The sequence below is a fragment of the Oncorhynchus clarkii genome, chromosome 24 (genome assembly GCF_045791955.1).
Source record: "Oncorhynchus clarkii lewisi isolate Uvic-CL-2024 chromosome 24, UVic_Ocla_1.0, whole genome shotgun sequence".
Lineage (NCBI taxonomy): Eukaryota > Metazoa > Chordata > Actinopteri > Salmoniformes > Salmonidae > Oncorhynchus > Oncorhynchus clarkii.
The window spans coordinates 22111033-22127822 of NC_092170.1; the positions used below are offsets into that span (position 1 = coordinate 22111033).

The following is a 16790-nucleotide window of genomic DNA, read 5'->3' on the forward strand; positions in this document are numbered from 1 at the left end:
TTTGTTGCCTTACAAACTGGAATTAAAATAGATTTGGGGGGGTTGGATCATTTGATTTACACAACATGCCTACCACTTTGAAGATGCAAAATATTTTTTTTATTGTGAAACAAGAAATAAGACAAAAAAAACAGTACTTGAGCATGCATAACTATTCACCCCCCCAAAGTCAATCATTTGTAGGGCCACCTTTGCAGCAATTACAGCCGCAAGTCTCTTGGGGTGCGTGTCTATAAGCTTGGCACATCTAGCCACTGGGATTTTTTCCCATTCTTCAAGGCAAAACTGCTGCAGCTCCTTCAAGTTGGATGGGTTCCACTGGTGTACAACAATGTTTAAGTCATACCACAGATTCTCAATTGGATTGAGGTCTGAGCTTTGACTGGGCCATTCCAAGACATTTGATGTTTCCCCTTAAACCACCTGAGTGTTGCTTTAGCAGTATGCTTAGGGTTATTGTCCTGCTGGAAGATGAACCTCTGTCCCAGTCTCAAATCTCTGGAAGACAAACAGGTTTCCTTAAAGAATTTCCCTGTATTTAGCGCCATCCATTATTCCTTCAAATTTGACCAGTTTCCCCATCCCCACAGCATGCTGCTGCCACCACCATGCTTCACTGTGGGGATGGTGTTTTCCTTGATGGCCAAAAAGCTCAATTTTAGTCTCATCTGACCAGAGTACCTTCTTCCATATGTTTGGGGAGTCTCCCACAAGCCTTTTTGCGAACACCAAAATGTGTTTGCTTATTTTGACTTTAAGCAATGGCTTTTTCTGGCCACTCTTCCGTAAAGCCCAGCTCTGTGGATTGTACGGCTTAAAGTGGCCCTATGGATAGATACTCCAATCTCCGCTGTGGAGCTTTGCAGGTCCTTCATGGTTATCTTTCATCTCTTTATTGCACCTCTGATTAATGCCCTCATTGCCTGGTCCGTGAATTTTGGTGGGCAGCCCTCTCTTGGCATGTTTGTTGTGGTGTCATATTCTTTCCATATTTTAATAATGGATTTAATGGTGCTCCATGGGATGTTCAAAGTTTATTCTAATATTTTTTTATAACCCAACCCTGATCTGTACTTCTTCACAACTTTGTCCCTGCCCTGTTTGTAGAGCTTCTTGGTCTTCATAGTGCCACTTGCTTAGCGGTGTTGCAGACTCTGGGGCCTTTCAGAACAGGTGTATTTTTACTGAGATCATGTGACAGATCATGTGACATTTAAATAAAGTCCACCTGTGTGCAATCTAACTAATTATGTGACTTCTGAAGGTAATTGGTTGCACCAGATCTTATTTATGGTCTTCATAGCAAAGGGAGTGAATACATATGCATGCACCACTTTTTCGTGTTTTGGAATTTTTTTCATTTCACTTCACCAATTTCAACTATTTTGCGTCTGTCCATTACATGAAATCCAAATAAAAATAATTGTAAATTACAGGTTGTAATGCAACAAAATTGGAAAAACACCAACACCAAGGTACTGTAGCGAAGCACCTGAGTGAGTAGGGTGTGCAATTACGCGGGTACTTTCCCGAAACAGGTGACACAAACAACTGGATTCGTTATCCTTTTCATGCCCTGCCTCCAGTCCACTTACCGATATCTGAACAAGAGAGCCCCGTCGAAATTGCAACAAGCGGTTCTGTGAAAAATTAATTTAAAATCAGAAGCCACTTGCAGATTTCTGCGCTCAAAGTAACTTGCCTTGGCAAAACGCGCTGTTAAGACACTGATTCCCTCTGCAACCATGTACCTATGTGAGAGTGGATTCTCAGCCCTCATTAGCATGACAACTAAATACAGACAGACTGTGTGTGGAAAATTATTTAAGACACTCTCTAATACAACCCAACATTGCAAAGGCATGTGCATCCTTTCAAGCACACCCTTCTCATCAACCTGTGTTGAGTTATTCACAATTTTCGATGAACAAATAAAGTTTTATATGTAAGATGACTAAATAAAGAGCAAAATTATATTTAAAATATTGTGGTACTAATAAGAGCTCTTTGTCACTTCCCACAAGCCGGGTTGTGAAAAACTCACTCGTTCTTATGTTTAATAAATGTATCGTATAGTGTGTGTGTGGCAGGCTTACAATGATGGCAACAACAAAACATTTGAGAACGCGCTGACCCTGGTGCTAGAGGGGGTACGCAGCTGGAGGTTGAATGTTTGAAGGGGTACGGGACTATAAACAATTTGGGAACCACTGCCCTAAAGGACTCTGGTGAGTTATGGGGGGAAATTATCAGCCTAAAACACGTGTAAAATATGGCACACAGGCCAGATCTGGCCCATGACAATTCTCTCCAGCTTTCACAATGATTTGGGTTGTCAATTAATTTTGGCCCGCTTCCATACCGCACACGACGTGCTGCACTACAAGTCCCAGCAAGCACTGCCAACTTGTTGAGCGCCAAAGGCAGTGCATTGCCACACACACCTCCTCCCAGACTCAGGAGCCAGCCAGACATCTTCGTGTCAAAAAGCTATTAGATTAAGGATTCACACAGAGTATAAATTACTACTAAAGGACACACGCAAGTATAAATTAGTTAACAGTTGAGTCATCTACTTTATGAAATTACAGCCCGATGTGCTTGCACATCAACTCAACATCAATTGCGCTGTCCCGTTTTTAGCATGTAGCGGAGGAAAGTACACAGGAAGTCCTCCTAGGCTACTAAAATGTTGCAGACTGGCTTCGGTTTTTGAAGCTTGACCATGAATAACCCACCCCCCCCAAAAAAAACCTCAAAATATGTTTTACTAGGGTCGCAGCATATTAGCCAATGCACATCTGCAAGCATAGGATGGACAAATATTATTTATCTTGTTTCGTGTTAAATTGCTATATACACAGCACCCCATGGTCAATATTTACATTTTTAAAGGCGCATATTTTTTCCAATAAAACAAATGCCAGTGTGGGTTGCAGTTGTATGCACGTTATATTCTAAAAACAAACATACTATTTCTGGCCTGTAAATTATTTTTATTCAATATGGCCCGTGTGGTGATTGAGTTAGACAATCCTGGCCTACAACAACCCCCCCCCCCCGTTATAAACATGAACCACAGTACCTTGAGCAGTTGCAGTGTGCCCTATGCGAGAACTCCACAAAATCCCACACTCCTGTTTTGTCCCCCTCCTCCTCCTCACAGGTACCATTGGTCAATGTAGCAAACTTCCTCCTGACAAAGAACCAGACAAACAGAGCTCAGCAGACAGACTCCTTCAATAGACCAGTAGTATACGAATCAGTAGGGTGATTTGACTTGTAGTGTACGTACTTGTTCTGGGCCCGGTTGGTAGTGCACTCCTGCCACACGCTCTCCACCACCTGGGCAGCCAGCCTGCGGGGGATCTTGCTGCCGTGGATACCGCTGCTGTTGGAGCTGAAACCATCCACTGTCGAGCAGAGCTTCAACCACCTCTGTGCTGCCTGAGAATCTACATGGGAAAAGAAAGTAACACTTACGTGATAATGCTCGAGAAGCCGGTGTTTGGAAGAGAGAGATATATATATATATATATATATATATAGGTACAGGTGTTAGTCCCGCGAAGAAGTCTAGGGCCGGCAAACCGTGACAATATAGTCACCAAACACTGGCTTCGAGGACAGTAACACTTATACAACGGGTTACCAACATATTTAAATAATGATTGACATATTTTCATTCATAAACATTCTGGGGCCTCCCGAGTGTGGCAGCGGTCTAAGGCACTGATCAGTGCTCAAGGCGTCACTACAGATCCGAGTTCAATCAAGGGCTGTGTCGCAGCCAGCCGCAACCGGGGGGGGGGTTTGGCCTCCATGCCCACTGGCTTCGTGTCGCCAGCTGTACGGTGTTTCCTCCGACACAAATGGTGCGGCTGGCTTCCAGGTTAAGCAAGCAGTGTGTCAAGAAGCAGTGCAGCTTGGCTGGCTCACGTTTTTTGGAGGATGCATGGCTCTCAAACTTCGCCTCTCTCGAGTCCACAGGGAGTTGCAACAACCGGATAAGACTAACTACCAATTGGATATAACGAAATTGGGGATAAAAGTATTTAGTCATACTATTTCATCTTTCCACAAGATGTAGTCCTGACACAAATCTAGGGTTGCTACCCAAGCCGGGTAGTCATTAGTTCTATCGGTTCGGTTGCCAGAGACATAACCCAGTCGTTAAGTCTTTTTGTTCTAAATCTAAGGATGCGACTCGTACGTTCGTTCTAAATGTTCCGTTGCCATTGTAACAGTATAGCTTCCGCCCCTCTCTTCGCCCCAACCTGGGCTCGAACCAGGAACCCTCCGCACACATCAACTGCCCCCCACAAAGCATTGTTTCCCATCGCTCCACAAAAACAGCGGCCCTTGCAGAGCAAGGGGAACAACTACTTCAAGGTTTCAGAGAGAGTGACGTTACCGATTGAAACACTATTAGCGCGCACCCCTCTAACTAGCTAGCTATTTCACATCGGTTACACCATGATGGCTGACAACGTTCTTATCCCTTACTTGCTAGCCAGCCAACTTCAACTAACAGTCATGTCAAACAGTTTTTTGGGGGATACATTCATAACAATGAGCTAATGATGCGCGATTTCACCTGGCATTGGCTCTCTCGCCAGGCCACTGTTGAGAAGAGAAAGCCAAATACACAGCGAACACAATCACTTCAAACTGGAGCAGGAATGACAGCAAACTAGCTGCATTATGTATTTTCTTTGGGTGGGTGTGTAAATATAACACATATACATAAACACACAAAAATATTGCTGATTCATGATTTCGACTGACTGAGAAAAGCTGCCAATCTGTCTGTCTAGTCCCAACTCCAGAAACGCTCATTACTATGGGGACAGCAGGAGATTGAATTTCAATATTGAAACAATTTTGCAAATGTCAGAGATAGACAGCAAGGTTAATACAAATCTCCGCAGTTGAAAACCAAATGTTAGTCGAAAAGAAATGGGAGAAAATGTCTAGATGGTTTTTAGTGTAGATCTAGTATATAAATTGTCTGGCTGGGCTGATGAGACTGGATCGCAGTCAGATGGTACAGAGTAAATAGGCATTTCAACGTCAGATTTAGACAGCGGTAACTTGTGGAATAGACATTGGCTGAAATGCGGTTTTAACCAAATCAGCATCCAGGATTAGGCCTACCCGTAGTATAAATTAATATAATACTCAGTATTAATGTACACTACTTACTTGTCAAAATAATCAGTAAGCCATTGTGCTTCTACATCTGCATTGCTTGCTCTTGGGGGTTTTAGGTAGAGTATCTATATAAGCACTTTGTGACAAGTGTTGAAATTTGATTTATTGAACTTGAATGCATCAATGTTAAATAATTCAAAAGATGGACACTGAACCCAGACAGCTACACTTGCAGAGTTTGTGGTCCTAATAGACTAATTAGTAAATGGTAAGGCTACCTGTTTGGGCCTCCTCCGGTGATGTGGGAGGGGTAAGGGTGACAGAGGACATGGCAGGGTCTCTGTGGGCCCCCAGGCCCTCACACAGGACGGGTGAGGGGTTGGCTGATCCCTGTGGGGCCAGTGCAGGGAGGTCTGACTGAGGCACCAGTACTAGACAAGCAGGGTACACCATCCTAACTCCAGCTGGAACAGATCAGCATAACACATTTAGTCAGTGAGTCTCCATCAGAAAAACACACACAACTGCAATACCACATACTAACCATTAGAATAACATCCACACTGGACAACACACAACTGTAGCAACAACCTCCATCTTACCAACAAGGACCTCCACGGCTGCTAGTGAGTCGTCCTCCCAGTCTGCATCCTCCATCTTGTCCTCTGGGCGGTCCTTGGAGCTGGGGCCGATGGGATAGAACTGCCTCCACTCCTCAATAAGTTTCTGGGTGGGGTGGTCAGACATCTTGAAGGACTGGCCCGTGACCGTTCCGTTCAGACCATATGGACTCAAGATGACTGTGGAAAGGAGAGAGGGGACAGGAAATGTGAGGTCAGCACAGGTCAGAATAGAGTCTTGACTAGAGGTAAATTAATTATGACAGCAGAGAGCAAGACTATGCTTTAATTATAAACACTACTGCATTGCCTTTGATATAAAAAAGAAAAACCTATGGACATTCTAGTATCTAACCAATGGCAGGTAGATCAACGGTTGTCTCAATAGGATATGGCTGGGTGACCAGGATATAGCTGGGTGACCAGGCCATGCCTGGTTAGACCCACCTTGCAGGGGGCTGGCATTTTGTTGTGCCAGGCTCAGATGTTCTTCACCTAGCCTCTGGACAGGCTGGTGCTGGGCAATCTCCACGCTGGTGCACACGTTACTGTCCCCGTGCAGGAAAAAGGTGAACGCACACGACAAGTGCTCACTGCAGAGGGGATGGAAAAACAGTTATTCTCAGATCAATCTGGAAATACACTGCTCAAAAAAATAAAGGGAACACTAAAATAACACATTCTAGATCTGAATGAATGAAATATTCCTATGAAATACTTTTTTCTTTACATAGTTGAATGTGCTGACTACAAAATCACACAAAAATTATCAATGGAAATCAAATTTATCAACCCATGGAGGTCTGGATTTGGAGTCACACTCAAAATTAAAGTGGAAAACCACATTACAGGCTGATCCAACTTTGATGTAATGTCCTTAAAACAAGTCAAAATGAGGCTCAGTAGTGTGTGTGGCCTCCACGTGCCTGTAGGACCTCCCTACAATGCCTGGGCATGCTCCTGATGAGGTGGCCGATGGTCTCCTGAGGGATCTCCTCCCAGACCTGGACTAAAGCATCCGCCAACTCCTGGACAGTCTGTGCTGCAACGTGGCGTTGGTGGATGGAGCGGGACATGATGTCCCAGATGTGCTCAATTGGATTCAGGTCTGTGGAACGGGCGGGCCAGTCCATAGCATCAATGCCTTCCTCTTGCAGGAACTGCTGACACACTCCAGCCACATGAGGTCTAGCATTGTCTTGCATTAGGAGGAACCCAGGGCCAACCGCACCAGCATATGGTCTCACAAGGGGTCTGAGGATCTCATCTCGGTACCTAATGGCAGTCAGGCTACCTCTGGCGAGCACATGGAGGGCTGTGCGGCCCCCCAAATAAATGCCACCCCACGACTGACCTACCGCCAAACCGGTCATGCTGGAGGATGTTGCAGGCAGCAGAACGTTCTCCACGGCGTCTCCAGACTGTCACGTCTGTCACATGTGCTCAGTGTGAACCTGCTTTCATCTGTGAAGAGCACAGGGCGCCAGAGGCGAATTTGCCAATCTTGGTGTTCTCTGGTAAATGCCAAACATCCTGCACGGTGTTGGGCTGTAAGCACAACCCCCACCTGTGGACGTCGGGCCCTCATACCACCCTCATGGAGTCTGTTTCTGACCGTTTGAGCAGACACATGGACATTTGTGGCCTGCTGGAGGTAATTTTGCAGGGCTCTGGCAGTGCTCCTCCTTGCATAAAGGCGGAGGTAGCGGTCCTGCTGCTGGGTTGTTGCCCTCCTACGGCCTCCTCCACATCTCCTGATGTACTGGCCTGTCTCCTGGTAGCGCCTCCATGCTCTGGACACTACGCTGACAGACACAGCAAACCTTCTTGCCACAGCTCGCATAGATGTGCCATCCTGGATGAGCTGCACTACCTGAGCCACTTGTGTGGGTTGTAGACTCCGTCTCATGCTACCACAAGAGTGAAAGCACCGCCAGCATTCAAAAGTGACCAAAACAACAGCCAGGAAGCATAGGAACTGAGAAGTGGTCAACACCTGCAGAACCACTCCTTTATTGGGGGTGTCTTGCTAAATGCCTATCATTTCCACCTGTCCAACAGCATGTGGAATTGATTGTCAATCAGTGTTGCTTCCTAAGTGGACAGTTTGATTTCACAGAAGTGTGATTGACTTGGAGTTACGAGTTACATTGTGCAGTGTATAATGGTCGGTACGATATTCCTTAGAGAAGCAATCCGAGTGAAACATCAAAAGATTCAATGTCTTATGAGATACAGAAAAATAACAGAAAGTTATATTATTTATTGTCAATTGGACTAACTGGTACCAGGACAAATGACAGGTTTCATAAACGCAAAAGAATGCGCAATTAAACGGAGTTGAACAGGGAGGTGACAGGATACTACAGCCAAATGAAAACTACAGTCCTTCTCCCTGAGGCTCACCCATGTTATACGTGCACTGAACAGCTAACAGTAAACGTAGTGATTAAAAACCCAAACTATTCCCATTTGTTTTTCCTCGATGGAAAAGGAGCTTGGGTGGTGGGTGTGGCAGGGGGTATGGCAATGGACGTGGTCGGCAATGAAATTCTCTACACAATTTCCTGCAATTCTACCATTTTCTCCATGGAGCGATGATCATTTTTTGAAGTTTAAAAGCTAATTTCGTGCTATACTACATATTCTGCAATGGAGCGAAGAGAAAATGTTATAGTTTTAAAGCTAATTTACTGCAGTTATATGCATTTTGCTATGGCTAATGCGGTGTTCTTATGCTCAAAACAAAATCAATACTGTTAAATTCATTGTTTTTGGAATGATCAATTCTCCCTGATTGACAAGCTTTTATTTTGGTGATTGTAGTACTCAAAGCTTATTATAAAAAAATATATATACAGCACTTTGTAAAGTATACTGACCCTTGAAGGTCCCCAAGAACACAGTGGCCTCCATTCTTAAATGGAAGATGTTTAGAACCACCAAGACTCTTCGAAGAGCTGGCCGCCCAGCCAAACTGAGCAATCGGGGGAGAAGGGCGTTGGTCGGGGAGGTAACAAACAACCGATGTTCACTCTGACAGAGCTCCAGAGTCCCTCTGTGGAGATGGGAGAAACTTCCAGAAAGACAATCATCTCTGTAGCACTCCACCAATCCGGCCTTTATGGTAGAGTGGTCAGGCGGAAGCCACTCCTCAGAAAAAGGCACATGGCACCTAAAGACTCTCAGACCATGAGAAACAAGATTCTCTGGTCTGATGAAACCAAGATTGAACTCTTTGGCCTGAATGCCAAGCGTCAAGTCTGGAGGAAACCTGGCACCATCCCTATGGTGAAGCATGGCGACAGCCTCATGTTTTTCAGCGGCAGGGACTGGGATACTACTCAGGATCAAGTGAAAGATGAACGGATCCAAGTTCAGAGAGAACCTCAATGTAAACCTGCTCCAGAGCGCTCAGGACCTCAGACTGGGGTGAAGGTTCACCTTCCAACAGGACAACAACGCTGAGCACATAGCCAAGACAACACAGGAGTGGCTTCGTGACAAGTCTCTGAATGTCCTTGAGTGGCCCTGCCAGAGCCCGGACTTGAACCCGATCGAACATCTCTGGAGAGACCTGAAAATAGCTGTGCACTGACGCTCCCCATCCAACCTGACATAGCTTGAGAGGATCTGCAGAGAAGAATGGGAGAAACTCCCCAAATACAGGTGTGCCAAGCTTATAGTGTCATACCCAAGAAGATTCTAGGCTGTAATCGCTGCCAACGGTGCTTCAACAAAGTACTGAGTAAAGTTTCTGAATACTTTTGTAAATGTTTATGGTTGTTATTAAATTAGCGAAAACATCTAGAAACAGGTTTTTAATTTGTCATTATGGGGTAGTAGTAGTGTGTAGATTGAAGAGGAATTGCTTTTATTTAATCAATCAATCAATTATTTAATCAATCAAAACAAGTCAAGGGGTCTGAATACTTTCCCAAGGCACTGTAGGTCTATTATATTTTCTACATACCTTCTCTCTGGTTTTATAGTCACTTTAGTATACACAACGTGGTTTTCATCTCAAAATGTAATTAATCTACTTTGGATTTAGGCAGCCGTCAAGGATTACAACAGCAGAAACCGTTCCAGTCAAGTCATTAAACAAACCTTGATTTGCTATAAGGTTGAATCAAAGATGGGAATGTTGGCACGAGAAGGCACCTGACAGGGTTACCATTTTCAAACAAATCTTTACAATCAAAACTTTTACAGTCTGTGTCACATAGATAGCAGCTACATTACTTTGCTGAAAGGATAACAGTCTCAACATACCAGAAATACACCAGTCACATATAAATTGAAGACTATATGACAGGCTATTGGTCTGATCCTAGAGCAACAGGACCATGTCTGCACCACAGAAAAAGCTGATTGTCCATGAATGGGTCAGAGGATGGGTGTGAGGGTTGAGAGAAAAGGAGAGCAGGGAAGGGAGTAAGGACCGGAGTGGCAACAACATTCCTCACATATTTGTTGTGCACTTCTATGTCATTAAAATATACCTCCAGGTGCCAATGCCTGCTTACTGTGAGGAAAGTTATCAGTGAGGCCTGAGCCCTGGCCTTCAACCAGCATGGATAAGACAGAAGATTATTTTAGTTAAAAGTGCTCCTCCAAAACACCAACATTCCTTAAATAGGCCTTGTTAAAAATAGACTATTATGAAATTGAAATGTTAAACAACAAGGCTTTATTTCCTCACGAGTGCTGCACAGCCAAACGGCTAAACATACCAAAACAGTTCCTGTTGACATGGTTGGTGTAAAACCACAGTGCAGACTCAGCATGTTCCAAAGACAGCCCTGTTTACCAGACAGAGAGTACAGGCGACAGTGAGACCGCTGGATCTCACTCACACCCCCACCCACTCTCATTTTCACCAAGTCCAAGCAGGCACTGCTCTGCTTCAACACCCACTTGTAGATGTCTTCATCCAGAACATTGGAGGCCAAGGGGCCAATTCTCAAACACTTCACACCCGTAAACACATCGTGACACCTTAACCCTCCAGTGAACATGCATTGCAATCACCTCAATTCTATCTCACTCTCCCGTGTGTATGAGGTGGGGGCTCTGAAATTAACAGAGCAAAACGGAAATGCTTAAAACAGCAGAACTGCTTGAATTACTAGGGCAGGCAAAACAGACAGGGCTCAAATTAGCTCCTCAGGACACTCCAGGATTCCCCCAGGCCCCATTCAAGTGCAGGGGGAAGCCAAAACTGTGATGTCATTCCCCTTAAAGAACCAGTCGGGCACACGTTTTCCTCTAGGCAAGACGAAGTCTATGCCCCTTCATCTGTGATTGGTCAAGAGTAGCGATTCTTCAATAAATTACATTGCCATTCAAGGAGAGACTACTCATTTTTATGCACATTTTTACATTGACAAATACTGCACCAAACATCTTTGATGTAAAACTGGGCGACTAAAATTATCTCTGCAAAAACGTCAAAATTAATGACGGATTTATTGAGTTCTTAGATTAATTCCGACAATTTTGAGGAGGTGTATACTGGCTACGTCGTCTCAAAATGGACAAACATTACTATTGACGTTTTTTTCTAGATTTTGAAGAGAAGATATTTTAAGGGAGTATGCAAGCACACTTGTTCGGTTGGCCTAGCCAAACTGAAGCATGCTCACGCATAACAGGGCAAGAATTAATACAGTATGCATGTCTACTCTCAGCAGCAGAACAAAAACAATCTGCTGCTTGTTCAGTCTGAGACAGGCATAGACTCCCTAATCTTTCCAAATTAACTTAATGGCAGTGTTGTAGTTTTTTTGGAAATCGATCAAATAATCTGTGCAGGCTGACTCACGTGAACAAGTACACATTCACCTGTACTGACAAATACTCTACGGACAACAGGAACAGGAAACTCTAGACATCCAAGTAATCCAGCCGGGCTATTAACAGAAAAGAATACTGAAGCGGACATGAACTATACACATGCTACCTTTGAAGAGCCAAGTGTCCTAGGTGGATTTCAATGAATCCATCTATACAATTTACCTCAGGGTTTCTTTCAAGAATAAACCATAAGGGACAAAAGTGTCAGATAGGGAGTAAATGACAAAGTGTCTACATTTCTATGGCATGTGTTAGAAAGCATACGGCCGAACATCAAGTAAGAGGAAAACTATCACACTAAGAAACGGCTGAATTTCACAATAGACACCAATGCATGTCATTAACAACTTTGATTGGCATCCACTCAATTTACTGTAGGCCTACATTTGTATCCAACCAATTTACTTTTCTTGACAGACATTTTAATCCAGTGCAATGCATTTCTAAAATCAATAAGGAAGTACACTGATCATGATGACTCGTTGACCTGCTGTATACATTTACTAGAAACAGTCAACAGAGCACTCTGCAATACTGATGAAGATATCAATGCACTGGCTACAGAAGGGGATAATTATGGGGACTCTTACCTCTTATTGACGGGCTTCTCATCCTTCTCGTAGGGCTTGACAAACCACTTGCCAATACGGACAAAGCTGCGGTTCATGAGGCAACGCTCCAACAGGTTATGGACAGCTTTGAACAGGAGTGTACGGCACTCATAGGACAAGCCACTCTCCCACTCGCCGTCCTCCTCACCTGAGCCAGGAAGAGAGAAAAGACAGTTAGATACCTGCTGAATGCTCCATCAACATCACAACGGTAAACAAGAACTCAAGAATTGGCAGTGTTACTTTTTTCCATGGGTTCAAACACTTCAGAAAAAAGATAGGATGGGAATGTTTGGCCATCTGCCAATGTTTACAATAAAACATAACATTATACAACCATGTAAATAATATGTTGAAGGGAAACTCCACTCAAAAACAGAAGTCAAGCGGTCTCGCCTTCAAGATATTTGACATTCAAGAACCAAAGTGTTACCACCCACATCACCATGAAGATAATTTTGTTGTTGTTTTGCTTTGTCAGTGGCAAGGCCTATAAGATCTAGCCACCAGGCAGCCCCTTAGCTCCCTACAGGGTAAAGCTAACTACTTTAACAGGAGCCGCGACCTCAATGAAAAAGCCGATGGGAGATAGAATTTAAGCGTTCATATGACAGGTATCGTGACGTGCAAACCCATTCCCAACAACAGGCAGAACTCAAAACTGTAGGCCCAACATGTAAACTACTTGCATCTTTTGGTAATGAAAGATGCTTTCAGTCATTGAAGTGTGTCAGGCTGTGGACTAATGTGGGTCCTCAACTGAGCAGTGTCTCTCCCCATTTGCATGACACTTGCAGCCCCTCTCCCAAGTGTCAACTGAGAGTTCATCCTAACTCCAATGCTATGTGAGCAACAAGCAACCCTTCCTGTGGCAGAGGCTAGCCCTTACTTGACAGCTCGTGGTGGATGAGCTCGGCGAAGCTGGGGTCATCCCCCCACCAGAAGAGCCAGAGCTCGCGGCGACCCGGGGTGTGGTGCCTTCGCCACACGCTTAGCACATCGGCCGCAAGGCACCGGCTGAAGCTGCACAGGATGGGGTCCTCCTCCGTCACAGGGAACAGGATGGGCGAGGAAGTGGGCCCCTGCCACACAAAACGCCGCCATTTTATCCCAGTCAGGTCAGCCTGGGGGACAGGGTGAGAAAAAAAGAGCTGAGACAGAGGCCCAATCCCAAATAAACACTACACCCTGTGCACTTGTAGAGATTTGAGAAGATTTGACAGGTGCAAAGAATATGGTACTAGCTCCACCTTGCCATCTGATAGGCTAGGTGGAAGTTTCACCATATTGCTTATACCAACCAAATCCTTTCAGATCTCCAAAAGTGCATAGGGTCAATTTGGGATTAGCCCAGAGAGAGGCTGCAAGCCCGCTGAATGCAAAGCAGTGCAGTAGTAGCCTGACAACTTTAACAAGTGCACTATCCAATCAGTGTGAAGCACCTCCAAATACAAAATGTAAAGGAATGCACCTGTTCCTTCTGTGCAACCTAACCTTCCAACTCATTAGTCTTCAGAGTTCAAAGGGTGGGAAATCCCTTTCTATCAAAGTATTTAGTGCCAATGGATATTTCCTAGAATTCCTTTGAATGCTATGCAACACATTTGCCAGAGAAATAAAATAGTACCAATTCAAAATATGACAAGATATTTATTTTATCCTAGTTTCAATAAAATATACAGTTTCAGAATCACTTAAACTATTTGTTGTTTTTGTCACATTGCTTTGCTTTATCTTGGCCAGGCAGCAGTTGTAAATGAGAACTTGTTCTCAACTGGCCTACCTGGTTAAATAATGGTGAAATAAAAAAATAACTAGTAGACTATAGTTGATATTATGTACACTTATCTGGGTACCCTGCTTAAAGTTCTATCCATAAGGGAGTAGTACCACATAATACTACAATGAGGACGTGTAAAACGCAGTAGAATCGTGAGTTGTAGTTGACAGCATTGGCAATAGGAATGCTCACTGAAGAAAACAATACTGTAGACATAATCATAGGCTGACTCATGATATTGTTGGCCTAAAAAGTTAGCCATTACTAGCTAGCTACCTAGCCAAGCATCAAGTTGTAAACAAACAAGGAACACTACGACTAGTTGCTAACTAGTTGGATATATCCAATTGCAGTCAAATACATAGCTAATGGTGCTGATGTGACGAATAATAAACAAATCTCACAATGACAGACATCACAAAACAAACTGAACCTAGCAAGCCAGTTAGCCAACATTAGCTAAATTAGCTAGCTAGTGAGCGACATGATTATAGGTAACTAAGTATTTTTGTTGTTTTTTAATCTGGGAACTTCAGTTGCTATAAACTAACATATCAACCAATATTAATGTTAGCTAGCTAACGTTAGCGCACTTGCAAAATTGCATTAGCCAGCAATCTAGAACAGGCCTTGACGCCTCCAGAGTCAGCTGTAGTCAAGCGGTTTAGCTTGCTGACTGGCTAGCCAAAATGGCTTTCTGGCCTCAGTTTGAGCTAGCTAACGTTAGCATGCTAACAGCGAGTTTAATCACTTACCAGGCAAAATAGGTTGGAGTGGCAGTCCTCCAAACTGGCCCCGTTTGGTACAAAACATGAACTCATCCTCACAGAGTGGTTGAACAATCCATCGTCTCAGTTACAAAGAGCAGCAATATTCAGCTAAGTTTTAAGCTATTTAATCTGGATAGAGTATTTAGTCAAATACCCCATAAAACTAAGATGCTAACTGGCTAGTTATTTATACAACCGGTTGATGATGGCTAGCCACTACGCTAGCTAAACAATATCGCTGTCTTGATAGCCAGCTAACACAACTAGTTAGCTTTCTACGCTAACAAATTCATCAACCCCACTTCGAGTCCGTTTTCTTACTTTACTACACAATGCGTTTAATAAAATATATACACGAACCATACCACAACCTCACCATAAAGTGATCTACTAGTAATCTTAAACAATTTCAGAGCAAAGAAACTCTCCCCTCCTTCCGAGTTTCGCTAGCTAACATAGCCAACTCAGACTAAATAAAACAGTTAGCTAACACCACCCTTCTATTCCACATAGTCGCCGGAATCCGATAAAACTATAAAAACTTTCACTCAAATACTGAAATCATGATGTAAATGTCCAGTAAGGTTAAGCATTTGCGTTCACTGATTCTCGGGTCCGGCAGGTTTCCATTTGAATTAATGGATTGAATTCTTTAATGGCGGCCAGGAGGACAACTCTGCCTCCCAACTCCCATTGGCCAATGTGTGGTAACGGGGGAAAAAGGGGGGGGGGGTTGTCAAACTATAACTGATGGCTCGTCGCTGAGTTTACTGATCAAACCAGTGAGATATTTGTTTCAGGCAAATCTCAGCCTATAATGATCAGCACGCTTTCACGCTCCAGTCAGCTATAATCTAAAACAACTGCATTGTATTATTAGCTGCCATTATAGCAAGCCTTTTGGAGTTTTCCCTGGCAATTAAAAAAAATATATAATATATATATATATATATTAGATGAAACATTTCTAGGTATACCCTTGTACTGAATACCTAGAAGGGATAGATATATGATACAATATAAATCTGTTTTTATAAATAACACCTACTACTATCAATAACATACAGTGGCTATTTCTATATCAATTTTGTGTGCACCCTAGATATGGGTGCTGCTGCCAACTAGAATATATGGGAAATATATGGGAAGGTGAGATAAGGAATACCTGGGAGAATGCGATGAGAATGCTGACCTTGAGTTTGTCTGTCCAACAGGGAAACTCTAATGCTCTGTGCTTAATGGAAATAGTAAAAACATAACCTCTCATCCTGGCCCAAGCCAGTCCTGAGGCTGCACCTGAACATCGCAGGTAACCCTCCTCAAGACACATAGGTCTTAAGTCATTTATCAGATGCTCTTATCCAGTGGTGTAAAGTACTTAAGTCAAAATACTTTAAAGTGCTACTTAAGTAGTTTTTTGGGGTATCTGTACTTTACGATTTATATTTTGACAACTTTTACTTCACTACATTCCGACAGAAAATATTGTACTTTTTACTCCGTACATTTTCCCTGACAAACCAAAGTACTTGTTACATTTTGAATGCTTAGCAGGACAGGGAAATGGTCCAATTCACACGCTTATCAAGAGAACACGTGGTCATCGCTACTGCCTATGGTCTGGTGAACTCAAACACAAATGCATCTTTTGTAAATAATGTCTGAGTGTTGGAGTGTGACCCTGTCTATCCGTAACATTTCTAGGTATACCTGCTTTGCTTAATTTAAGGAATTTTAAATGATTTATACTTTTAACACTTAAGTATATTTGAGCAATTACATTTACTTTTGATATCTAAGTATATGTGAGCAATTACATTTACTTTTGATACTTAAGTATATTTAAAACCAAATAAGTACTTTTTTAAAGTACTATTTTACTGGGTGACTTTCACTTTTACTTGAGTAACTTTCTGTTAGGGTATCTATACTTTTACTCAAGTATGACAATTGGGTACTTTTTCCACTACTGCGCTTATCCAGAGCGACTTACCGC

General features: G+C 43.3%; 1 protein-coding gene across 2 annotated transcripts in view; it reads right to left on the minus strand.

Annotated features, from left to right (window-relative positions):
• Nucleotides 1–15454, minus strand: part of LOC139382537 (mediator of RNA polymerase II transcription subunit 13-like) — a 33775-nt gene extending 18321 nt beyond the window's left edge. For both annotated transcript variants that reach the window (XM_071126637.1, XM_071126636.1), the window contains exons 1-8: nucleotides 14780–15454; nucleotides 13134–13368; nucleotides 12224–12392; nucleotides 6222–6367; nucleotides 5757–5954; nucleotides 5433–5618; nucleotides 3296–3455; nucleotides 3086–3196 (exon numbers count right to left, since the gene is read on the minus strand). In XM_071126637.1, the coding sequence (XP_070982738.1) occupies nucleotides 3086–3196; nucleotides 3296–3455; nucleotides 5433–5618; nucleotides 5757–5954; nucleotides 6222–6367; nucleotides 12224–12392; nucleotides 13134–13368; nucleotides 14780–14845 (1271 nt within the window). In that variant the 5' untranslated portion in view covers nucleotides 14846–15454. The remainder of the gene's footprint in view (nucleotides 1–3085; nucleotides 3197–3295; nucleotides 3456–5432; nucleotides 5619–5756; nucleotides 5955–6221; nucleotides 6368–12223; nucleotides 12393–13133; nucleotides 13369–14779) is intronic.
• Between the last annotated feature and the right edge of the window lie 1336 nt (nucleotides 15455–16790).